This window comes from Elaeis guineensis, chromosome 1 (genome assembly GCF_000442705.2).
Source record: "Elaeis guineensis isolate ETL-2024a chromosome 1, EG11, whole genome shotgun sequence".
NCBI lineage: Eukaryota > Viridiplantae > Streptophyta > Magnoliopsida > Arecales > Arecaceae > Elaeis > Elaeis guineensis.
In genome coordinates this window covers 153,854,656-153,880,795 of record NC_025993.2, presented here as the reverse complement: position 1 = coordinate 153,880,795, position 26,140 = coordinate 153,854,656, and the positions used below count along the sequence as shown (strand labels likewise).

General features: G+C 43.9%; 1 protein-coding gene and 1 pseudogene across 1 annotated transcript; one reads left to right on the top strand and one right to left on the bottom strand.

The window, feature by feature from the left end:
• Positions 1-5,805: 5,805 nt before the first annotated feature.
• LOC114913358 (uncharacterized) lies at positions 5,806-8,295 on the bottom strand (annotated as a pseudogene).
• Positions 8,296-8,892: 597 nt separating this feature from the next.
• On the top strand, positions 8,893-10,085 carry LOC105039100 (ethylene-responsive transcription factor 3-like). The gene has a single exon (XM_073244375.1). The coding sequence runs from the start codon at positions 9,150-9,152 to the stop codon at positions 9,807-9,809; it is 660 nt and encodes a 219-aa protein (XP_073100476.1). The 5' UTR covers positions 8,893-9,149; the 3' UTR covers positions 9,810-10,085.
• Positions 10,086-26,140: the final 16,055 nt, after the last annotated feature.

The window sequence follows — 26,140 nt, the reverse complement described above, 5'->3', positions numbered from 1 at the left end:
GAACCTTGCTCCATGGACTCAAGACCCGACTGAATGAAGCCAAAGGTCTCTGGGTCGACGAGCTGGGCTCCGTTCTGTGGGCCTACCGAACGACCCCCCGCATCCCGACCGGGGAGTCGCCGTTCAGTTTGGCCTACGGGACAGAAGCTATGATCCCGCTCGAGATCGGCCTACCATCTTCAAGGGTCGAACAGTACCAAGAGCCGGACAACTCCGAGAGTCGGAGGGCCGACCTGGACCTCCTCCCCGAACTGCGAGATGAGGCTCAAATCCGAATGGCTTCATACCGACAGAGGGTCGCCCGATACTACAACGCCAAGGTCAGACCAAAGCTCTTCAGGCCTGGCGACCTAGTCTTGAGGAAGGCAGAAGTGTCGAAGCCCTTGGACCAAGGGAAGCTGGCTCCCAACTGGGAAGGACCCTACAAGGTTGCTGATACCTTCGGGCCGAGAGCCTATCGGCTGGAGACCCTCGAGGGGAAGCCATTCCCCGGACTTGGAACGCCGACAACTTGAAGCTGTATTACCAGTGAATTTTGTAATTCGATAGTCGGAATACAAGTTCAGTTTGAAATCTCGGAGTCTTAAGATCTTCGACTAGTGATCGGCGCTCAGCCACAACGTATCGACGTGAACCTAGCACCGACGATGCATCGGACTCTTGCGAGCACCGACGCATCTACAATAACAGGAGTCGACACTCCTTCGACGACTCGTCGGACCTTCACAAGGGCCGACGGACTCTTACAAACGGGAGTTACACTCCTCCGACTTTCGGCAACACATCCGCCCAAAGGCCGATGCAGCTGTTGCGACGGGAGTTCATACTCCTTCTACGGTCGAATTTTCGGGCAGAATCCATCGGTCGACAGGCCGATCGGGCCCCGACCGAAGAAAGGCTAAAAGCCCATGCGACTATTGTCGCGACTTCCGACCAGGCTACGGCCGGTCGAGGGATATTCGGCTTACCACCGTCTATCACACGATGCGACCTTAGTCGCACCCACGACTTGCCGACCGACCTACGGCCGGCTGAACGACATTCGGCTTGCCACCGTCTGTCAAAGGACATAGAACCCGACGCAAGAGCATGGGGACCCGACTTACTATCGTTCCCCCGACACTGCGCTGGACGACGATCGACTAAATTCATCTATGGAAGTCCGGATACCGAACCTTTGCCAGGTTCGGTCGGCTCCCGACTCAATAGATGCACCCGACTGACGACTTCGACTATTGGAAGCCGACCTAAAGTCGGGACCCATTCTACTTTCGGGGATGCGCAAGTTGTCGGAGTCCTACCGACTCACGTGAGTTAGTGGCTTACTTAAGTTAGCGACTAAAGTTCGACATCACAGCTATAGTCGGCATTACAAACAGGAAGGAAAAAGAAAGAAGTTTCATTCATTGATGAAGAGAAATTACAGAGTCGGGTCGAAGCCCGATTACATGTATTTTCAAAAAGACAAAAAGTAAAGGTAGTCGGCAGGGCCGATCATCCGTCCAAATCGATCTCTTCGACTAACGGAGGATCGGGGATGATCGGCGTTTCGGCCATGAGCGGCGCTGGATCGGCGGCCGAAGGATGGACTTCAGTCGGCGAAGGAACTTCGGTTGGCACCTGCTCCGAGATGGCTTCCTCTGCTACGACGATGCCTCCCGACGGCTGGTCGGCCACCTCCTCGGCCTCTTCTCCTTCGGCCCTTTCCTCCTCAGCTAGCGGTGGGACGATGCAGCTGACGTCCAGATCGGGGTACAAGGCATGGACGGCATCCCAACCATCCTCGAACCCGACCCGGTATGAGGCGAAGCCCGATTCGAGCATCTCCTCCCGGTATTGGTCGGAGGCCCGAAAGTCCTTCACCGCCCGATCGGCCGACTCCCTCGCCGACCTTGCCTCGTCCTCAGCTCGGGCGAGCTCCTGCCTCACCGACTCCGCCTCGACCTTCGCCATTTCGGCGTCGATCTGGGCGATGGACAGCTCCTCTTCGGCTTCCGCGAGCTTCTCCAGGCTGACCCGAAGTTGCTCGCGTTCCCCTTGAAGTTCGGCAGTTGCACCATCCCGTTCGCGTCGAAGACGACGCACGGCCCGACCTTTGTGCCTGGCCTCCTTCTTGGCCGACTGTAGTTCGGACCCAAGCCGGGAGACCTCGTCGACTAACTTGGCCTCCCGGTCGGCCGACTGCTGGAGTTGTTCGGCCAACATTGCCCTCTCAGCTTCGGCCGCCGCCGACTTCTCCTTGAAGGCTGCCCGAACGTTGCCGAACCTCCGGTACCCGACCTCAAGTTCGAACATTGTGAAGATTAGCTGTCGACCAAAAAGCTTCGTCAGAATCGCACGACAAGAAAAATTTCTAAGTTGAAAGAAAGGTGACGCGAAGCTTACCTCAACCATCGTCGGGCAGAACCGCGACAGCATCTCGGTCACCTGCCGAGACCGCAGTGATTCTACGTCGGCTGGGAGGAGGATCCCTTGGCACAACCTCCTCGCAAGGTTGTGGTCGGCCAACGCCGACGCACCCTCGGGGTAGTATGCGCTGGGAGGCATTGAACGGCTCCCCGACCTATCCTCCTTCGCGGGCTCCATCAGGGCTTTCCCCCGATCAGCTGCCTCGACCGACGGGACTGGCAGCGATGGCACGCTGGAGTTCGACCCGGCGCCCCCCGTTGCGCCTGCGGACGCCGCTGGATGATGTTCGATTTTCCGAACGTCATCCGGCTCCACCCGCATCGGCGAAACCGCCGATATTTCTTCGGCCGCCTCCTCAGTCGGCCTCTCCTCAGCTAGGACCGTCGGAGCCACAAGGGCTATGACCGGCTCCGACTGGTCAGTCACCGACGCCTCGACGGTTGGCGGAGCTGGGGTTGGTTTCTTTGCAGGGCGCGAAGGGCCGGCCCCCGATGCTGGCCTCTTCCTCGTGGCGAACTGCCGAATCTCGGCATCCGTCGGCCTCATCCTCGGTGGTGTCCCTGCAATACCGACAAGAGAGTTAAAGGCTGGACCAAAAGCCGACCAAAAGATGAACAAAAAGAAAAGCCGGAGGATCGGGCGATACCTATTCGGGGGACCAGACTCAAGTCGGCGTCATAGAGAGCTTGTTCGGTAACAAGCTCCCTCTGCTTCGGTACCGACATGTCCTTCAGTCGGTGGAAGTCCTCCCGGTCGTCCGCATCCACCCGACTGTTGTCGTTGGCCTCGGTTCGGGGTATACCCCAACGAGAAGGAAAGCCCCAAGAAGAAGAGGAGGAAACAAAGAAAAACTGGTTCTTCCATCCATGAATGGACGACGGAAGACCAGTTATGAAAGCGAGACCCTTCCGGGGGTTGAAGAGCCACCACCCTCGGGCTTTAGGGTGGGGTCGGAGCACAAAGAAGGCCCGAAAGAGTGAAACGTGGGGGTTGGTCGGCAAGAGCTGACACAACAGTGCGAAAGAAATGATTAAACGAACAGAGTTCGGCGCCAGTTGCGCCGGACAGAGTCCGTAGTAATCAAGTAGATTTCGGACGAACTCCGGAATCGAAAGTCGAAGACCCGCGCGAAGGTCTTCAACGTACAGCGCCAGATCGCCAGGCGGAGGGTTGTTGACCCGACCGCCGGCCCCTGGAGCGGAGAGCCGAAACTGCTCCGGGATGCGATAGTGCTCCCGAAGCTGATCGACATTCGGCCCCGAAAGCGAGGAGGCCTCATCTTCCGGAGCCGATCGGGAGTCGTCGGTCGGGTTCCCCGACCGAGCTCCCTGAGTCGGTTTCCTGGTCATTATGCAGGGACCGAAAGAGAAAAAAGAGAAGAAAGGAAGGAAGAAGGAGAAGGGGGGACCACGAACCAGATGGACCCTCCGGAAGCGAAGAAGAGCTCTGCCCGCGACGACTGAGAAATCGCCCGGAAAGAGTTTCCCCCAGCGAAATGTTGCAAATGTGGGTCAGGGGTCCGGGAGGTCCTATATATATAGGGCCGACCGACGGCCGAGATCCTTCCGCGCCGATCGAAGACCTGCAGATGCGCGACGCGTGGCGCCCACCGGTTGGCGGAGGATTCGGCGCGCCCCGCCCCGGGACGGCCGCACCGCCCGCATTAAATGCCGGAGGGGACGCCGGCCAACCACCGTGACACGCGGCACGCGGGGCGCGGCCCTGCATTCACGCGCCCGCGCCGGTTCGCGTTCCCGATGGGACGCCTGACAGCGGCCCTCTCTCCCGTAATCGGCGCCGAACATTCGATCGACTGACGTCGTATCGTCCGGCGCCTGATCTTCTGGCACCGACGCAACGTCTGGCGATGACGGGACGTGGCATCTGACACCTGACGCCGACGTGACCTCTGACATCGACTAGACGTCCGGATCGCTGGACATTCATGAGGCGTCTGACATCGGATCATCCGGCGGTACGGTCGGATCTACACGTGCGACAAATCCACTCCCAGTCGTCCGGGATTGCTGCCCGAATGGAAGCATCGGCCTGCTCACCACCCGACTTAGGAGTGGAGGGGGGCAACTGTTGGGGGATGCCCACCGACCGACCGACCGACTGTCGGAGGGCCCGACCGACTGGCGGCCCGACCGACCGACTGACCGTCGGTGGCCCGACCGACCGACTGACGGCCCAACCGCCTCCGACGGACGACTCCGACTGGCCGATAGACCGACCGATAGTCGGTCGGGGCGACCGACTGACGGATGCCATCAGCGGTTAACTACCGGCCATTCTACAGCCCATCGCCGGCCGGGGGTATGTCGGGCGTAACCATCCCGACCGACTGAACCCGGGGGTCTGATGGCCGACTTACATGATGCTCGCCGACCAATGGAGGGGCCCGACACCACTCAGCTGGCTACCGACTTTGGGTCGGTCGGCTCCTCCAACCACCATACAGCCGCCAGACATTGTCAGCTCTGACACGGACATGCGGCGCAGTTACCTAGGGGCATTGTCCCGCCGAGAGCCGGGTCAACCCTGGTGATTGGACGGCCACACGGCGACATGACGTTTTTACGGCGGCTCTGACAGTCCACAGTGAGTTGACAGTTCCTCACTTGTCCGCGCCATTAATGACGGCGCCATACCTAGCTCCACTATATATACCGGGGAAGGCAACAGTGCAAAGGATGGATCCGCCCGTCTCTCCCACATACGCAGGCTCGCTCCTCTCCCTCTCTCTCTCTCTCTTTCTCAGAGCTCTCCGTCTGCATTTCACTGTTGCCCAGTCACCTCTCTGACTTGACCGTCGGAGGGTCCCCGCCGGAGTCGCCTCCGGTCAGTGCGGACTTTCTTTTGCAGGTGCACGCTCCCCGGCGATCGGACGACGAGGCGATTGGCCGCAACAGATGGATATATTTTTTTTAATATTAATAAGAACTAGGTGGAAATGGGATGGAATAAATCCAGTTAAATGGGTACAAATATACTTTTCTCACCATCTTCCTCCTACCCAAACCCCATCCCTTCTTCCAAATCTCTTTCCATCAGGTTCAAGCCTGACAAGGTTTTCACCAATGCTTTTGAGCGAATATAGTCCAAGTCGCCAACTTCTTCCAATCTACCACCGTTTAAGTGATATGAGAAGATTTTCCATTCTATTTGAAGGAAAACATCATCCCCATCTGGGTGATGTTCCAAGACAAGAATATTTTGTACGTTTCAGTGATCCCATAATTCTGTAACATAGTTCTGATATTAATGCAATTCTTCAACACCCATTCCACATGACAGTAGTCTTTAGCCAGTTTGGGCAATTTCAAAGTAGTAAGAAGATTGTTTGATGAAATACCAATGAGGAATGTGGTGTCTTGGAATTGCATGCTTTTGAGCTACACCTGTCATGGAAGCTTTCAGCAAGCATTGGATCTCTTCCATCAGATGCATGCTAAGCAGCTAATGGAGTTGTTCCAAATGGCTTTACATTTGTTCTAGCTTTATTAGCTTGTGCTCATCTTGGAGCTTTGGAGATCAGAAAATGGATACATTTCAACCTTATAAAAGATGGGCTTCAGTCTCGAGCTATATAGTGGGGACTGCACTGGTAGAAATGTATGCCAAGTGCGGGGACATTGATAGAACATTTAAAATCTTCATCAAGATGGTAAAGAATGATGTGATTTGTTGGAATGTGATGATTAAAGCGCTTGCAATTCATGAAAGCGTAGAGGATACAACAAAACTCTTTGTACTGATGAAAAGAGATTGGGCCACAAGCCGTCGAAGGTCTGAATCCCCCCTGCCTTCCCCTATGCCGCTGCATTATAAATCTCGTTGCCGCCGGTGGAGGCGGAGGAGGAGGCATAGAGGAAGCGCATCATCTCGTTCCCCTCGGCGGCACAACGAACCACTTTAGAGGCAATGGCACGAGCGTGGATAGCGGAGCGGTACTCCTCGAAGTGCATGACGACCTACAGCAAGTGCCGAACCCAGAAGAGCATCTCGATCTCACCGACAAATGGTGGCCACCCCCAGCTCAACTGCAAGATGATCTCCACCACCTACCATTAGGGGTGGCCCTCCGGAAGCTCCACCAACGCCAAAAATGAATTGGCCGACAGTGCCACATCCATCACCACGGACATATGCCACTGCCGGTGGGGAAGGTCTAGATTTAGCTTTGGGTTTTGGTTCTTGTTAGGGCAGGTATTTTGGGAAGAGGGGAGGGATATCTTGGGAAGGGAGAGAGGATGTACACAACTTGATGAAGGGTAAAAATACTAGATGCTGCTCCAAAACAGTCATAGATTTAAGCATTAGAAGCCTTTGTTCATCTTTAAAACTTAATCTTAAGAATCAGATACTTCAAAAATACACAAAAAATATCTGAGCCTGGTCCAGTTCTCAACATCCTCTGTCAAATGCAATGTGAGTCCTTCCAGATCCTCCTCCCTCATAGTCATCTCTCGATGAAGACCCTGCACTTGCTTTCATGGTTCCTCGACCACCAATCTTTTCCATTGCCTTCTTACCCTTCTTCAAGGGATCATTCTCTTCTGGCTTTTCAAACTCTATTAGTCTCTCTCTTGCTACTAGATGGCCTCTCAGAAGAACCAATGAAAGCCTTGTCAAGATCGAACATGATGGCAAGAGATTTGGAGGAAGGGGAGAGATAGAGATGGAGGGAGTTGGAAAGGGAGAGGTGGAGGGATGGAGAGGAGGGAAGGGATTTGGGTTGGAGGAAGACGGGTGAGAAAAGCATTTTTATGCTCATTTAACTCGATTTATTCTATCTCGTTTCAATCTCGTTCTTATAATTTTTCCATATCATTTTTAAAATTTCCACATTATTTCCATGAGGGCACGTTAACCGCAAAGTTGGATGTCGATGGGCAGCACGCTAACACTGTAACAATTTACAAAATATACATATTTGATTGAAAAAAATTGAATGATATACATAAATTAAAATTAAAATAAAAATATAAAATATTTTAGATCATTATATGTATACAGAGATAGATTTGGATAAGGTCGTTCGGACTTGAGTTCAGATCCAACCTTATGAACATTAGATAATGGGATCCTACATCAACGATCCAAATCATTGAATGTGATCTACTAATTCAAAATTACTCATATAAAAAATTATTTAATTTGAAGATCTATAATCTATGCATTAATTGATCAAAAAAATATCTAATTTAATTTTATTTAGATTATTCAATTTTTGACTACTTGATATATAGGTCAGAAGGCTCCAAATCATATGATTTTTTTTTGTATGCAGACAGTTTTGAAGTAATAGATCACATGCAATAGTTTAGATTATTGATATAGGGCCTCTATTATAAAATTTTAATATGATCGGACTTGACTTCAAATTTGATCGATTTTAGCTTGACTATATATATATATATAAAAGATTGGAAGAGAAAAATTGTATCTCCTTTCTGCACCCACCTCTGGCACCACCAGCGGTTCCTCCATCTCCTTCCACCTACGACTTCTCCACACCTCTCTCTAACCATCCGTGGCTCATTCAATCCCCCACCCACTCACGGTTCCCCCCACCCCCCATGCACTCGCAACTCCTCCTCCACCCACGGCCCCTCACTGGAGCCTGCGGCTCCTCCGCCCTCGATCCACAACCCCACCCCAACCCCCCGCACCTCTGTGTGCCTCCGAGGTCCCCTCCTCCGGCACCAACACTTGTGACTCCACCTTCAGTCTACAAAATCCCGGCCCACCTCTCCCCCACCACCACTCCGCCTGTGGCTTTTTTATGCATGCACCAACCCCCCCACCACTCTGCATATGGCTTCTCTGCATGCGCACTACCCCTCTCACCCCATATACGGCCACCCGTGGCTTGTCCATCTATCCGCTCTTGGTTCCCCCTTTCTCCTCGAGACAGCGCCTATTTCTCCTCCATCCTCTATCTTCGACTTTAGTACTCGTGGCTTCTCCATGCCACAACACCCCCCATCACCATCACCTTCCGCAGCTTCTCTGCACCCCAACTTTCCTCCTCCGTCGCCCCCCATGGCTTGTTCACCTCTCAAATCGTCGGCGATCACCCCTCCACCCCCCGGCCTCCTCCCCCATGGCTTGTTCACCTCTCAAATCATCGGCGATCACCCCTCCACCCCCCGGCCTCCTCCCCCATGGCTTGTTCACCTCTCAAATCATCGGCGATCACCCCTCCACCCCCTAGCCTCCTGTGGCTTCTCGGTTCTCCATCAACATCCTTCTTTCCCCGTCACTCACCCATGGCTCCTTCATAGTGATCGGTGGAGATAGGTTGAAATTCGAATGCTTTATTTTTAGTGATGGTTAAAAATATATAAATAATAAAAAAATTAATATATTTTTTTTAAAGTACCGTAGCAAAATTTTTGTTACTGTTATTTGAAGAGGGAAGGGCGTTTTAGCCATTCCGCTGGCTAGAAACCAAAGATGGAAAAATAGACAAGGGGGAGCTGGGGGAGGGTGGAAGAAAGTAACCAAGTCGTTTGTGGGGGCGAACGGGAGAGTGAGAGGAAGCAAGGGAAAAGAGGTGGAGAATTCAAGACACCGCTTCTCGTTTTTGTTAAAAGGCGAGAAAGCCAGGCGCCACCCATCTCCCCCGCACCAAACCCTAGACCTCCCTCTCTTCCCCTCTCCCCACCTTCTACCTCCCTCCAAACCCTCATCCCCTTCTTCTCCTCTCTTCTTTCCTTCCTCCGATCACGATGCGGAAGGGGAGAGCTGTCGCGGCCCCGGCAGCGGCGGCTGCGATCGGATCCGCATCGGGCCTAGAGGTCCGGTTCCGTGGCGTCCGGAAGAGGCCGTGGGGGCGGTTCGCGGCGGAGATCCGCGACCCGGTGAAGAAGACCCGCGTCTGGCTCGGCACCTTCGACTCCGCTGAGGAGGCCGCCCGCGCCTACGACGCGGCCGCCATCAGCCTCCGCGGTTGCAAGGCCAAGACCAACTTTCCCGCCCCATGCCCTCCATTCCCGGCAGCCCCCCTCCCTCTCTCCTCCTCCCCCACCGCCATCGCCGCCGCCGCCGCCTTCCCCCACACCCCTTACCCTCGGCAGCGGCAACCACGGCCGCAGTGGCCGGCCTCCAGCAGCCACAGCAGCACCGTGGAATCCTTCAGCGGGCCCCGGCGCTCCTCCGCGGCGCCTCTCAGGCCTCAGCTTAGAAGTCGGAAGGCCGATCCACCGCGCGTCCCCGCCGGCGAGGAGGATTTGCACAGCGACTGTGGCTCCTCGTCCTCCGTTGTGGACGACGATCTCGGAGACATCGCGTCCGTCTACCGCCATCCCCCTCTGCCGTTCGATCTCAACCTTCTCCCGCTGCCAGACGACGACGGCCTCGACCTTCACTGCACCGCCCTCCGCCTCTGATCATGCTCCCGATCGGCGCCGCAGCTGAAGAACAAAAAAAAGAAAAAAACATAAACTATTTGCTTTATATGTTTCTTTCTTTTCTTCTGCTGTAGTCCTTTTTTTTGTTTTTTTTTCCCTCTTATTTTGTTCTCTGGTTGAATCCATTTAGCTGTTGTAGCATAAATCTGAGATGGGGGTTTGCTTCTCTGGTCCCTCATTTTATTTCTTCTTTTCCTTCTTTTGTACAAAAAAACGACCAATCGATGAATGAGAAATATCAGTTTTTTTTTTTTTTTTTGGAGTCCATTTTATGATTCTAACTTCAATCTAGATTTTTTTTTCCCCCGTTTCATTAATATTGGTCAAGACCAGGCGACCGGTCGTAGTGGGCCCACAGTCCGCGACCGGCCACCCAATTTGGTGCCTTCTCTACGGTTTGGGTGGAGTTTGGGCTTGGTTGCCGAGCTGCTACGCCACGCTATGATTTGATATTTTTCCGATGAGATGGTGAATGGACGCCATTCGGTAAAAGTGGGGGTGGGTTGCTCACCACTTGAAGCGAAAGTAGTGGGGAGGAGGTTGGTTGGCGAAGGCCGGTAGAATTCAATTCCGCGTATAAATGCAATGCTCCTCCTTTTGGATGCCTTTCATTGGGGCTTCACATCATCACATGGTAGAGACCGGTAGGGTGTCTATGGGCTGAAATGAATAAAACTGGGGAAGGGAAAAAGGTGATCTCATGACATCGTTTTGGTTGTGTGTATTGGCTGGCACTAAGGTGTGCACATGAGATGTGGCGGTCATGTGTGTGTCCTGGTATTTTGTGGTTTTATACTTGGATCAGGGTTGGCTCAGCTCAGCCCCCTTGCTGCCCATGTTAGTGCTCACTTAAAAAATTCATCGTACAGTAAAGATAAGTGTATCCAGGATCGATTCGATCTTTTATTTTTGTGGCCATCAATGATTGCCGACGCTAAACGGTTCCAGGCATGAAGAAAGTGGAAGAGGTAGCACGGGCTGAAGAAACCAAAGCACCAAGCAACTTATACTGCAATCACAGTGACTTTATCCTTGTTGTGCCGGTCTTAGCTTTGGTTGTCAATACATCCCTGGAAAATTTCAAGTGAAGGATATATTCACGTATCTCGGGATGAAGTAAAACGTTCGGCAAGTTATCCGGGCGGTGGAAAAGAAGCTAAAAGAACAGATTCAGGATGGATCATGTGATGGGCGGATGACGATGAGGATTTTGTGGTTCATTAATTGTTTATAGACAATTGAATCATGCCATCCCTGGAAAGAAAGCTGCTAAGACATCATGTACTACCAAACTATTCCTCTGGATGGCTGTACAACCGCATGAATTGCTAAGAACAAAAGTTTTTGCTGCAGTCCATTACATACCTCAGGGATGCAGCTAATATTCTCAAGTGCATATTAATTGCAAATTTATGGCAAAGCAAAGGCTACAGATCTGTGGCCGTGGCTGGGAGATTTATTAATATATCTATGGTAGATACATGATAACAATATGCTACAAGCAGAGATCAGATAGAAGAGTTTTGTGAAAATGGATTACTAGAAGACTGTTATTTGACATTGCTTGCATATAATCTAGGACAGATGGAAGCAGGAGGGCAGTATTGAAGCCAGCTCTCTTGTATTATTAGTACAAAGCACTTTACCAACTTGTAAAGCTGGCACCCTCAAGTCATTTTGTGTTTATAGTAAATGAATTGCATGATCCTTTGAAAGAAAGCTGCTAAGAAATTATGTTGCCAAGCTATTCTTTTGGAAGGTTACAACCTCATGAATTGACAAGAACAACAGCTTTTTGTTGGGCACTTGAAGATCATTACATGCCTTCCGAGGGATACAGCTAATAATCATTCTAATTGCAAAATTATGGCCAGGCGAAAGTAGTAGATCTATGGCTTGGAGATCTATCCATATATGTGGTAAATACGTGATACCATTAAACTACAAGCAGAATTCAGGTACAACATGTTTCTAAAAATTAATTATTTACTGTAAATTGGTATTTAAGAATGCTGCGGCATGAAACAGCTCCAATCAGGTGATCGATCACAGTTACGAACTAAAAGTTGATTTAAGATGAGTTGGAAAGTCTTTGCACATCACATCCAGTACTACTAGATGTAATAGTTTCTATGATGGTCGTCACTATGGGTGAATTAATATCTAGACAAATAAAGATTCAATTTACAAGATGGACAAACTTACAGAAGTGATTTCGTTAATTACATTACATGAAATAATGAAACCTTTCTGAATTTTAAGATGGGGTCTTATTTGACTCCTCATAGTACTCGAGATTAGTCTAATGTTGAAAAACAAACATTGCGTATTTAAGACTCCATGCCACATCACAGAACTGTAGAGATGAGACTTCGATCCATCCAATCACGGAAGGCAAGCTCCTAAAATTGAAGTACCGTAACCAATGGTCTTTACGAGGAGTTGATTGTACCAGTAAAATTCATATCCAAATGACAAGAACATTTAACCAGTAGGAGTAGGATGTTACAGGAAGCTCGACACAAATTTTTGTATGCACCAAACCAACACCCGCCCAAGGTGCCTAAAAGACCCTGAAAAAGAATAGAACTCAATATGAATAAAATAAGGGTTGATTGCTTCTGAGTTCTGACCCTGTGGGAGTCTGGTTAGAATAAACAATATGTGTCTGATTAGTTACAAGAATCTAGTCGAGTTCACTTGATGCCCCAACAAAAAAATGCACTACAACAAACAAAGTCTACCGAACAAAATTTTAATAACACTTGGTAAATTTTGTTACTATAAATATTCTTTAGTAATAATTTTAAGAAATATCATAAAAGATATAAAATGTTACAGTAGTTGATCAAGGACATTACTAAGAGTTATTATATAGCAATGGTACTTTATAACCACTGTAAAAAATTTGTATTCTATAATAATAGTTTGAAAATTATTATAAAATATCTATAATATTATAACAACTATTTATAGATGTTGCAAAATTTTTTTTATATTACCATAGTATCTTGTAAAGACAATTATTTCTAATTAAATAAAATTTAATTAATAATTTATATATTATTATTGTAAAATACTGACTATTTATCGATGAAATAAATTTTGTCATCGATGCATCATTGTAGAGATTCTTACGACATGTATCTTTACATAGGAGGCTAGTGGAATGGACAAGGCCAGCATGATCGAAACTCGAGATTCAACATTTTATTCTATAATCCATATACACTAAAATTGAAAATATGCAAATTTAGGGTAATTTGCCTTGGATGAAATGGAATTGTTCATGAACCCCTATTTGATCAGAAATTTAGAGAAATTAAATCCATGCATGATGAATTCACAATCCACGGCCTTGATCCACTTGGCTACAACTGCCTAGTGCATGTTTAGATATGCTGAATGACATTCACTCTCATTTTGGGTTGCTAACCTACTACATATCTCATTCTCCTCTCAAGCAAAGGAGGAAAGAATTAGCAATCTAAGACCAGGTGGATGATGAAGGGTGGACATGGTTCCACATTTGGCAAAGGCAGAGACGGATGTCCAGTCAGGAGTTTGCTTCATGTCATGAGGGTGGGGAAATTTGGGGTTGGCTGCATTTTTTTTTTCCCTCTCTTTCTTTTTCCCTTTTTCTTAAGGTCAAGTTAGTTCTGTGCAAGGCTTGAACTTTAGAATCTGTCGAGGCTTCTAAACAACTTTCGGCTGATTCTGGTGGGACTGGGTCCAGTTGGTTCACACCCAACTCATGGATCTAAACAATGATTTGGGTTAGGTTTACTTCAAGTTTGTGTGGATGAAAAGGACTGCTTGCTCCACCAAGCATAAAAAGAAAGTTTTTTTGGGCTTTTATATGGTCAGTTTGGTGCCAGCATTGCCTTGGGGGTCAACTAGCTGCTGGATTTGTGGCGGATGCTTGGTTTTGCTTTAACGAGTTCTGTAGCTGCTCCTTGTATTTGAAGGGTAGTTGGGCGTCCTCAGTTTGGTGGCTGTGGCCTTGTCTACCTGTCACTGGATGTTGTGGCCTTTGTTGTGGCTATATACGGAGTTTAGTGGTTTATTAGTCTTCAGTAAGCTAGGCCTGTAGTGGCGGTGGTGATGGTTGGCAGCTGTGCTCTTTCTGCTTCCCTTGCTTTTTGATTTAGAGCTTTTCTTATTGGATGCAATTTACTGCCAGCACTTGCCATTTTAACAAAATAATGAAGAAAAATTATAATTTCACTCCTTCAAATTTGGATGGATTTCATATGTATCTTCTTAACTTTAAAAATTTTCAAAAAAATTTTTTGAGTTCGAAAATATTCTAAGATAATTCTATCATTCATTTCTATTACCACGTGGAGGTACATGACCATTGCATGATAGCACAAAAATATTGTTTGACCAAAATACCTTTAATTGTTTGACCAAGACACCCTCCATATCCCGTATTATCAATTGATTATTTATTATAATCCATGAGAGTTTGGTCCATTAACTAATTATAACATCTTATTCTTAATTAATTAGTTCTACTAATCAGCTCCCTCAAAGTACTCCATCTTCTCCTCCCTCCGCTCCCCATTTTCTCTCCTCTTCGTTGCCTCCTTTGGTTTCCTTGTTCCCCTCTACGTTATTTTACTCTCCCTTGTTGTCGGTGGTTGGTGAAGGAGCACCACCGCCACCAAAAACATCATGCTGGCAACCGGCGCTGCCATGATCTATCTCCAAGTCTCCCGAGTTCCCCTCTTTTCGTGATCATCATGTCACGTCCCGAACCCAATACCCGAGTCGGATACGTGATGGCCGCACACTCTTTAGAGCAAGCTCTAAAGAATATGCAAGGCCAAATTAAATCATTACAACCTTATCAACCATAATATTTAATTTCAATAATAATTTATAAAATCTTGTATAGGTACAAATTAAATTTCTTCAATCCTTTGATCAGGTATTATGATACTCTATCTATCCATCTGCTCATTCGTAAATCCAAGCCATAGTCAATCATAAACATCCTGTATCTCTGAAAAGAAAAGAAAGATGAAAGGGTGTGAGCTTTACAGTCCAGTAAGAATTTCCATATCACACTGATATAGTAATATAATCTGAAAATAAGAATAAGCAATAAAATGTAAAATCTCATGTTCAATGTCCAAAATAATGCAAACATCCATAAATTTTCTGTCTTATTAAAATAGATGCATCATCATATGTTAACAGGTGAAATACTTTTGTTTAACAATTATTTCATGTCTTATCTTTCATTTCTCCTTTCATAATCACATGATTTTTAACATTTTCTTTCTGGCTCTGGACTATCCAAGTCTATACCTCAGTCATCATCCGGATCGAATTTACTTAAAAAATCTTTCAAGACTGTCCCAGGATGAGCTTCTGGCCGGCTGTCCCACGTACGAAAGCCCGTGAGAGGCTGTCCCAGGCATTAGCTCCTGGCAGGCTGTCCCAGGCATGAGCTCCTGGCCGGCTGATCCACCTGTAAGCCAGTGGGGGCTGTCCCAGGCATAAGCTCCTGGCAAGCTATTCCACATGACAAGTTCAGTCCAAACCATATTTCTCTTTCTTTTCATTTTTATGAAATTATAATATTTGACTTCATTAATCAATTCAACTTTTGCAGTATAATAAATATGTTATACCCATATAATCATACCATCAATCGCTGATACATATGTATTGATATAACATGCTCATGTTCAAAATTACATAAATAAATAACAGTGTCTCAGATATAACAAATTCATCGATCTCAAATCCAACGATGCAAAATCAATGAGATAAAACCAACGGTAAAATAACATATATAATGGTGATCATGTACAGAGATTCTTACTTTTACCGGTGACTGATCCAAACACAGAAATCAATGTTCTTCTTTGATTTATGAATTTCTTTAACAAAATATTCCATTCGATATTATATACAGACAATCATCTCTTCATGATCCTGATCAATATAAAAATCACATATAGAGAAATTACCGATAATCGATCTTAATAACACAAATCGAGGATCTCTCTCAGGATTAACCAAAATTAGGGTTTATCTAAGTATCTGGATCCTCCATTGATCCATAAGACTTCTAGAGAGAGAAAATTCATGAAGAAAGAGAAAATTCTAGAGAGAGAAAGTAGAGAGAGAAAGTGGAGAGAGAAACTTTCATATCCTTCCGATGAGGCACTCATGATCGAGATCATCAGAGGTCCTATCAGGGTGACTCAATATGAATCAAGTGTTGCAAATTTTGAATAGGATCGGACTGGGATCAGATCTATCGCATGAATTTCGGAGCAATCTCGGATCATCTTATTTTCATCTCAAGTTTATCCTAGAGTCCGTGATGCAGTCAGAGAGAGAGTATAAAGATTCTAGAGAGATAAAATCCACAAAAAAAGAGAAAGATCTAGAGAGAGAAAATAGAGAGAGAATCTAGAGAGAAATTAGAGAGAGAAGGTAGAGAGAGGAGAGAGAAAAGAGAGAGAAAGGAGGGAGAGAAAAATTCTCTCTCTTCTTCTTCTTCTTTTTTTTTTTTTTTTAATTTTTGTTTTCTTTTTTTTTTCCTTTTTCTCTTTTTCCTTTTCTTTTTCTTTTTCTTTTTCTTTTCCTTTCTTCTTCTTCTTCTTTTCTTCTTCTTCCTTCTTCTTTTCTTCCCGCGGCCTCCCTTGGGCCGAAACATGGAAAGACCGTGAGGTCCCCCTCGATGGCACGGCTCCGACGAGATGGACGGCATCACACGACGGCGACAGAGCAAGGCCGGCCGACGGCGAGGTTCGGCCAGCGAGCTGAAGAGTTTTCGAAAAACAGGGGACCGTCCCTATTTTTTTTATTTTTCGATCATTGGCCGGTCACCGGCGGTCAAGACTTTCAGGGAAGGAAGAGAGAGAGATGAGGATCCGGTCTCGAAGATGGGACGTCGCAACCGGCGGTGCCGGTGGCCGAAAAAGAGAGGAATATGGCCCGACCGAACAGAGCAAAACAGGGGTCATCTTGTTCATGGATTTTTCGGCGATCCCGAAGGCCGGAGAGGGTGTACGAAGCCGTGGAAAAGAGAGAAAGGAAGAGAGGAAGGAGAAGACGGGTTTATCTCTGACTTCGGTGAGGTCTTCGGTGAGTATTTGAGATGAACACGATGAGGACATCTGCGGCTTCAACGAAAAAATTCGAAAAAAATAAAAGAAGAAATCTGGTGCTCGTCATGGCTAGCTTTAGAAGAGAGAAAGAAAATTTTATAAAGGTGATTTCCTACCCCTAATCGGACTCTATCGATCTGATTTTATCGGAGTCGGAGAGGAAGAAGACTCTGGTTAAGAGTCTTCCTCCTCCCGTCGGGCCCTGTTTTGGGCTCTTCATGTTTTGCAAGGCCCAAGAGCCCTGTGGGCTGGGCTGTTACATTTTCCTTCCGTTAAAATAATTTCATCCTCGAAATTAAGTTATGTTGTTCGAAATACCTATTTCAAAGTATACATTCTCATGTCATTCACAAGCTTACGATAATGTCATATATATATTATTTATTTCTCATGATCTTGTTATAACAAAAATTATTTAAAATTTCAAATTCATCTCTTCTTATTGATTTCTCAACTTTTTGAAGAACTGTAACATTTTGGACTTGTATTACTATACCACCGTTATTTGTCTAATACATTTCACTCGAATTTCATAATTATCTCAGACTACCCTTGATAGAGGGCACTCTTCACAATCTTCAATTTCTTTCTTCTCTTGACCTTCCAACAAATTTTATATGTAGACTCTCATCTTAAGAAAACTTCAATCTTCTATATCAGTCCAAGTAATAATATTAATTTTTTTTTAAAAAAATATGAGATCTATGTTAGAACATTTTAAGTTTGAACTAATATCAGAACTATCTAGTTGTTAATAAACTTGAGATATTTAGAATTTCTTGGTATTGTCTACAATGAAACAACCTACTGACAAAAATTATCCGGCTATGATCAGATTAGATCAAAATTTATAGCATCCTTTCATTATCAATAAAATCTTTTCTTATTTGCAACTAATGTATTTCATCTAATATCTTTTGATTTAAAAGATTAATATTTCTAATCAATTTAATCCATCATGCTTTGCTGCGCACTCTGATATTAATTTATTAAATTATATAAGTCTATCAAAGATAAAGATATCCTTATATGTTAGATCAATCTAGGATAGATCCAACCTTCAAATTTCATATAAGACTTATAGCAAAATTTTAAATTCTTTATCTTTACTACCTTTGGGTATAGCATATAAAAGTTAAATCTTGATCCACTTCCTATGTTTGAACTCATTGCATAAGTTTCATCACTCTTCAAAAATCCGACATGTCTAGAATCGATTGGAGTTAACCTTAGATTTACCTTACAATCATTTAGATAATTTCTAAATCAATCTTCTTTTTTTTTTAAAAGAATTAATTCTAACTTGACAAACTAGAAGAACTCAAGCCAACATCCTTAAGTAGAGTCAACTTGATTATTTCTTATAAAGCTCTCTTCATCACAACCCTTAATATTAATCGATAAATCCATACAAAATCTTGTCCCTTGTATAAGTCATTCAAAATTTAACACTAACAAGATGTCTTAGTTCAATTTAAAAAATAATAATCCAAACTTTGACTTGAATAATTAATATACTTCACCATCTTCAACAATCACAAGAAAAATTAAAAAAAATCTAATCCAAAGACAATAATATGAATTATTAAAGATTTCATTATAATATGTATATCATACTCTGACAAAATAAATTTTCTTCTTTAATTTAACAATAATATCAAAATACTTTTGATCCACTTAGAAAAGTAAGTTTTTGACTTGAAATTCAATGTAACTTGAAGGATCAAGGAATCCTATTCAGAATATGATATTTTGAGTAACCAAAGATTTCACCAAGATGTGTATCTCATATTCTCATAATAAAATTTAAGTATATTTTTCATCTAAGATTGAGTTTCATATATGACCTTTTATAGGTTCAGTGTTCAAAAATATTTCTCTCTCATATGATGTAATTTCTTCTTAGACCATACCCTAATTAACTTTCTTTGATAAGTCCAAAATTCATAATGTTCAAATAATTATCATTGGAATAAAAAAAAAAAAATCATGATCTTCAATCATATAAGTTTTATATTCCAAAATCATCTAGTATACTCAACATAACTTATCAATACCTCCCACTTCATTCCAAGATCAACTCTTTCATACTTAGGTCAACCTTACTAATTGAAATCTAAGATATAACTCATCAATTCTATTATAGACATCATACGCCACTTATAAATTTCATCTTAATATCTAAATATTGAATCTTCTCTTTTATATCTATCATGTTCCTCATGATCATAACCTAAGTTTAAATATCACTAAAGTTATAATTTCAAATAATTATAATCTTAAGCTTAAATACCACTTAAATCATACTCTCTAATGATCATAACCTAAATTGTAATATCATTCTATTACATCCTTAATGATTATAACCTTAAACTCTGATATTATCTATCATACTCTATTGATTATAATCTCAAAGTTTTGATATCATTTATATGACAATCCCTAGTGACCTTAAACTTGGGTTCTAGTACTATTCTGTCATATCCTAATCACTTGCATCATTGTCTCCAAATAAACGTAACCTAAGCTCTAAGCTCAAATGCCACTCTGTCACATCCTACTGATCTTACATAAAGTTTTAATATCTCTTTATAATCTCTGGTGATCTTAAACCTAAGCTCTGATACCATTCTGTCACACCCCGAACCAATACCTGGGTCGGATACGTGATGGCCGCACACTCCTTAGAGCAAGCTCTAAAGAATATGCAAGGTCAAATTAAATCATTACAATCTTATCAACCATAATATTTAATTTTAATAATAATTTATAAAATTTTGTATAGGTACAAATTAAATTTCTTCAATCCTCTGATCAGGTATTATGACACTCTATCTATCCATCTACTCATTCGTAAATCCAAGCCATAGTCAATCATAAACATCCTGTATCTCTGAAAAGAAAAGAAAGATGAAAAGATGTGAGCTTCACAGTCCAGTAAGAATTCTCATATCACATTGATATAGTAATATAATCTGAAAATAAGAATAAGCAATAAAATATAAAATCTCATGTTCAATGTCCAGAATAATGCAAACATCCATAAATTTTCTGTCTTATTAAAATAGATGCATCATCATATGTTAACAGGTGAAATACTTTTGTTCAACAATTATTTCATGTCTTATCTTTCATTTCTCCTTTCATAATCACATGATTTTTAACATTTTCTTTCTGGCTCTGGACTATCCAAGTCTATACCTCAGTCATCATCCAGATCGAATCCACTTAAAAAGTCTTTCAAGACTGTCCCAGGATGAGCTTCTGACCGGCTGTCCCACGTACGAAAGTCCGTGAGAGGCTGTCCCAGGCATATGCTCCTGGCAGGCTGTCCCAGGCATGAGCTCCTGGCCGGCTGATTCACCTGTAAGCCAGTGGGGGTTGTCCCAGGCATAAGCTCCTGGCAAGCTATTCCACATGACAAGGCCAGTCCAAACCATATTTCTCTTTCTTTTCATTTTTATGAAATTATAATATTTGACTTCATTAATCAATTCAACTTTTGCAGTATAATAAATATGTCATACCTATATAATCATGCCATCAATCGCTGATACATATGTATTGATATAACATGCTCATGCTCAAAATCACATAAATAAATAACAGTGTCTCAGATATAACAAATTCATCGATCTCAAATCCAACGATGCAAAATCAATGAGATAAAACCAATGATAAAATAATATATATAATGGTGATCATGTACAGAGATTCTTACTTTTACCGGTGACTGATCCAAGCACAGAAATCAATGTTCTTCTTTGATTTATGAATTTTTTTAATAAAATATTCCATTTGATATCACATACAGACAATCATCTCTTCATGACCCTGATCAATATAAAAATCACATATAGAGAAATTACCGATAATCGATCCTAATAACACAAATCGAGGATCTCTCTCAGGATTAACCAAAATTAGGGTTTATCTAAGTATCTGGATCCTCCACTGATCCATAAGACTTTTAGAGAGAGAAAATTCATGAAGAGAGAAAAAATTCTAGAGAGAGAAAGTAGAGAGAGAAAGTGGAGAGAGAAACTTTCGTATCCTTTCGATGAGGCACTCATGATCGAGATCATCAGTGGTCCTATCAGGGTGACTCAATATGAATCAAGTGTTGCAAATTTTGAATAGGATCGGACTGGGATCAGATCTATCGCATGAATTTCGGAGCAATCTCGGATCATCTTATTTTCATCTCAAGTTTATCCTAGAGTCCGTGATGCAGTCAGAGAGAGAGTATAAAGATTCTAGAGAGATAAAATCCATAAAAAAAGAGAAAGATCTAGAGAGAAAATAGAGAGAAAATCTAGAGAGAGAAATTGGAGAGAGAAGGTAGAGAGAGGAGAGAGGAAAGAGAGAGAAAGGAGGGAGAGGAAAATTCTCTCTCTTTTTCTTCTTCTTTTTTTTGTTTTCTTTTTTTTTCCTTTTTCTCTTTTTCCTTTTCTTTTTCTTTTTCTTTTTCTTTTCCTTTCTTCTTCTTCTTCTTTTCTTCTTCTTCCTTCTTCTTTTCTTCCCGCGGCCTCCCTTGGGCCGAAATATGGAAAGACCATGAGGACCCCCTCGGTGGCACGGCTCCGACGAGATGGACGGCATCACACGACGGCGACAGAGCAAGGCCGGCTGGCGGTGAGGTTCGGCCAGCGAGCTGAAGAGTTTTCGAAAAACAGGGGACCGTCCCTATTCTTTTTATTTTCCGATCATTGGCCGGTCACCGACGATCAAGACTTTCAGGGAAGGAAGAGAGAGAGATGAGGGTCCGGTCTCGGGGATGGGACGCCACAACCGACGGTGCCGGTGGCCGGAAAAGTGAGGAATATGGCCCGGCCGAACAGAGCAAAACAGGAGTCATCTTGTTCATGGATTTTTCGACGATCCCGAAGGCCGGAGAGGGTGCACGAAGCCGTGGAAAGGAGAGGAAGGAAGAGAGGAAGGAGAAGACGGGTTTACCTCCGACTCTGGTGAGGTCTCCGGCGAGTATTTGAGATGAACACGATGAGGACATCCGCGGCTTCAACGAAAAAATTCGAGAAAAATAAAAGAAGAAATCTGGTGCTCGTCATGGCTAGCTTTAGAAGAGAGAAAGAGGATTTTATAGAGGTGATTTTCTACCCCTAATCAGACTCTATCGATCCGATTTTGTCGGAGTCGGAGAGGAAGAAGACTCTGGTTAAGAGTCTTCCTCCTCCCGTCGGGCCCTGTTTTGGGCTCTTTAGGTTTTGCAAGGCCCAAGAGCCCTGTGGGCTGGGCTGTTACACATCAATCATGGCTCATCAACCGATTCAAGCAATGTCGGAGCAGAGGATCACCACAAAGATCTTGGAGGAGGATGAAGGAAAGGAGGAGCGTCGCCCCGAAATCTCTCGACCAAGAGGTTGTGAGAGACATTGGGGTCCGAGAGGCGAAGAGCCTGACTTTTTTCCTCATCTTTCGATGTGATTCTCGTGAGCATTTGAAGGCATTCAAGTTCATCAAAAAAAAGTTCAATATTGATCTCTGACATTCATGCCTAAGCCCATCGGGGTCGTCGGGGAACAAAAAAGGAATGAACTATGCCTTGAGCTCACCAATTCCCATGCCCACCTTTTGTCCCCAAAAGCTAATTAAATCTTTCTCCCCAAACCATCATCGTTCATCGAAGCCTTTATCCGATAGTGGCTTTCACGATATAGAATGTCAAGCCATCTAGAATAGTTCAACCATACCGGCCAAAATTCAAAACAAACATCAAATATAAAAAATTTATAAAAAAATATATAAAAAAATAATAATAAAAAAAAATTGTTAAAAATAAAATAGAGGCCTGAACAATGAGTTTGGCTTCGCCTTTCAAAAGATGGCCCACAAAAAAAGATTGCATATTAAAAAAAAAAAAACCTCCCCAACCTTTTGGGCCTGTTCTTTTATGAATCAATATTACGAAAAGTTGGTCAATTTTTTCATTGACCAACTTACTCATGTTCTCATATTTTTTAAAATTGATAAGTTACTTTTTCATGAATAGTATTTACCTATGAAATAAAAAAAATCTTATCCACCTAGGAGGTATCTAAATTATTTTCCTATCAACCAAAAAATAACTTTTCTAATTCATTCCTAATATATCCTTAACTTTATAATATAATATATAATTGTTGCCGCTGAAATCTGGACTACAGTCGGAAAAGGTTGGAGTGGTGGCGTGTCCTTCTGGAAGAAAAACCTACAGGTAAATTTTGATCAGAATTGGCTTCGACGAAAATTCTCCGACACTCAAATCAGATAACAGAAAAACAGAAGAGGAGTGTAGAAAGATTATTGTTGCATACCTTGAGAGATCTCCTACAGATTCTTTCGTAGGTTGAAGTCGTGTAACTGTTAAGAGAAATCATGAGGCTGATCCAGGTGCGACATGATGAAACTTCCAATCAAAATTGATGAGGTGGTTATTACACCTACTTTTTCTACTCCGAAACCGCCTAGAAGACATGGGTGCTTTTGAATTTTGAATTAAGATGTATGTGGAATCAACCTTATCCCTTTAGTTGGGAGTTTGGTCTAATCCGATGGAAGTGGATGTCGAGGAAAGGAAACGGTTGAGTTGGATCTTACTCAACGAAGTGAAGATGGATGGCAACTGATGCATGCCTACGGCTGAAGTCAGAACTTAGCATATTTGAGTGTCTTGCCGTCCGCAGTCATTTAAATGTTAAAGGTCAGTCGCTGTGGAGACAGAAGTAAATCTAATATCGGAGCTAGGAGTGGTGGATCCTAAGAATTCTGCTTAGGATGGTTTAGGAATTAAGGATCATCATGGGTCGAAGCTAAGATCGGATCATATTATCACATCCATTAGCCCATATCTAGCCACTTACTCACATCTTCGGCTCAAGAAGGAAATATCCCTGCCAATACATGTCTCCTACTCCCGAGTTCGGTTTGAGCGAATGGAGTACTAGAGTCCTGATTGATCGAAGACACATTATCCTTTCCGTCAGAGTGGTGCATATGCTTCTTGGATAGACAGAATAGCCGATCCAAACTGTAATCATGACTAAAGGGTAGTCAGTAGAATTAGGAGAATGGCGCACCTTGTTTCCCACACATACCATTAATTGGCTGACTGACGCCTCTCTGCCATCAAAGGATCATGCTATGCATTGACTATCGGACAGTCAGACAGGATTCAGTATCCAAATGATTTTGATTTCTCATATTTAAAAAAGATGGTGGTCTTTCTGACTTTTTCTGAATGTTCTTAGACCTTTTTTCTCCTCTTCAGACTTTCCTTCATGCCTAGAGGGTTTTTCAACCGTCGGTTGTTTTCTTTCAGGCAGTCATTTTTATTTCTTAAAGAATCGCCATCTTCTTCCTTTTTATTACGTAACCGCAGGTTGATTTCCCTTCTCTCCCCTTTCTGCTTCTTTTGCATCTTTCTAGTTTAGTCACCTCTTACGTTTACAATGGCGGATTCCAGAAGCCATAGCAAAAATCGCTTCTCTGAATCATTTCCTTCTTCTGGAGGTGTTCCTATTAGTGGAGGTGAAGAACATGGCGCCATATCTTTTGCCCCAGGCTAGATTGAGTCTAAGTTGGGAGTAAAAGATTTGAATCTCATTTGTACTTGATATAGGATTCCAACTATCTTTGAATTAAAGTCTCCTAATCTCAGTGGTAGAGTAAGCAATTCTCCTCCTAACAGGAAAAGTTTGTATGAAGAAGTCTTTAAAGCTGGACTTAGGCTTCCTATTCATCCTTTTGTTGTCGAGATTTTTTATTTTTTCGATCTTCCTTTGTGTTCTATTATTCCAAACTCCTTCCGTTTTATCATCGATTTTTTGGTTCTTTGCTCTAAAGCTGGGGTCCAACCCTCTCTATCCCTTTTTCGATCTTTTTACATCGTGAAGTGGCGTATCAGAGATTGGTGGTACGTCTTCCCACCGAGAGGAGTCCCCGTGTTGATAAAGGGGGCTCCATCTTCGATATATAATTGAAAGATTTGATTCTTTTTTATTTTCGATCCTTTTGTAGAGGATTGAGAGTGTCCACACTGGGATCGATCGAGAGATTCTAACTTTCGGATCCCAAAGTTCAGAGATGAAAATTTAGAGTGCTCTACAACCTTGAGGGGATATAGGATTCTTCCACTACAAGAGTTGCTATTGGAGCAGTCTCTCTTTAATACTGGTGTCAGTCTGACCGATCCTAGAGGTGAGAAGATCTTCATTCCTCCTCTCGATACCTCTTTTTGTTGTCTTTCATTGACGTTAAACTTTTTTATGGCAGCGATGAAGCCCGAGGAGGTGAAAAAGTTGCTGAGGGGATCATCAAAAAGGATGGTACCTTCTTTGTCTGTCAGTGTTCAGAAAAAATCTAAAGCTTCAGACAAAGGTGATTAGAAGGCAGTTCCTTCATCTTTAACTCAAGAGGGAGTTATTTCGGTTCTCCCCCCCCCGAAGCCAGCTTTCAAAATCTATTATGCTCTCTGCCCCCTAAGTTGGCTTTGTTTTGGTAGAGTTAGATTCTGCTAAAGGACCGATGGATCAGGAATAGGGTTCGGGTCTGTCAACTATCAAGAGGGCTTTCAATAGTTGGAAGACTTCCCACCATGCTTTTAAGAGTATGCTCTTTGATGCTGGTCCGGAGGAGGCCGAAAAAGAAAGTACTATAAAGCAGCAAAGGCAGATAATCTCTGCTTTAGTGAAGGTGAGTTTGCTTCTATTTCTTCTCTCTCTCTCTCTCTCTCTTTTTTTCTCACTTCCTATCTTGTGAATGTAGGTGGGGCATTATGCAGCGACCATCATTACTAAAATGAGTGATGCGAAGAAAAACTGGCTGAAGCAAGCAAAAAATGCAAGTTTGCCGAAGCCGCAGAGGCCAAAGCCAAATCGAAGGCGAAAGCGGTGGAAGCTGAGGTTGCCCAGTTGAAGAACAAGTTAAAAGAAATTGAAGCCACATTGGCTTCAGAGAAGAAAGTGAGATTAGAAGCGCAAGCTAAGGCCATCGATGTTGAGAGAAAAGCTCAGAAACAAGTTGCCGAAGCAGGACATGCAGTCGTGGAAGCCTTCTGCATTTCCACCGAATATTTGGATGAGAAGTGTGTCTTCAGTCAAGATGCCTTTAACACCAATCTGGATATTTGCTACAAAAAGGTGGTGAAGTGCTTTTTGAATATGGATTGGAGCTTCC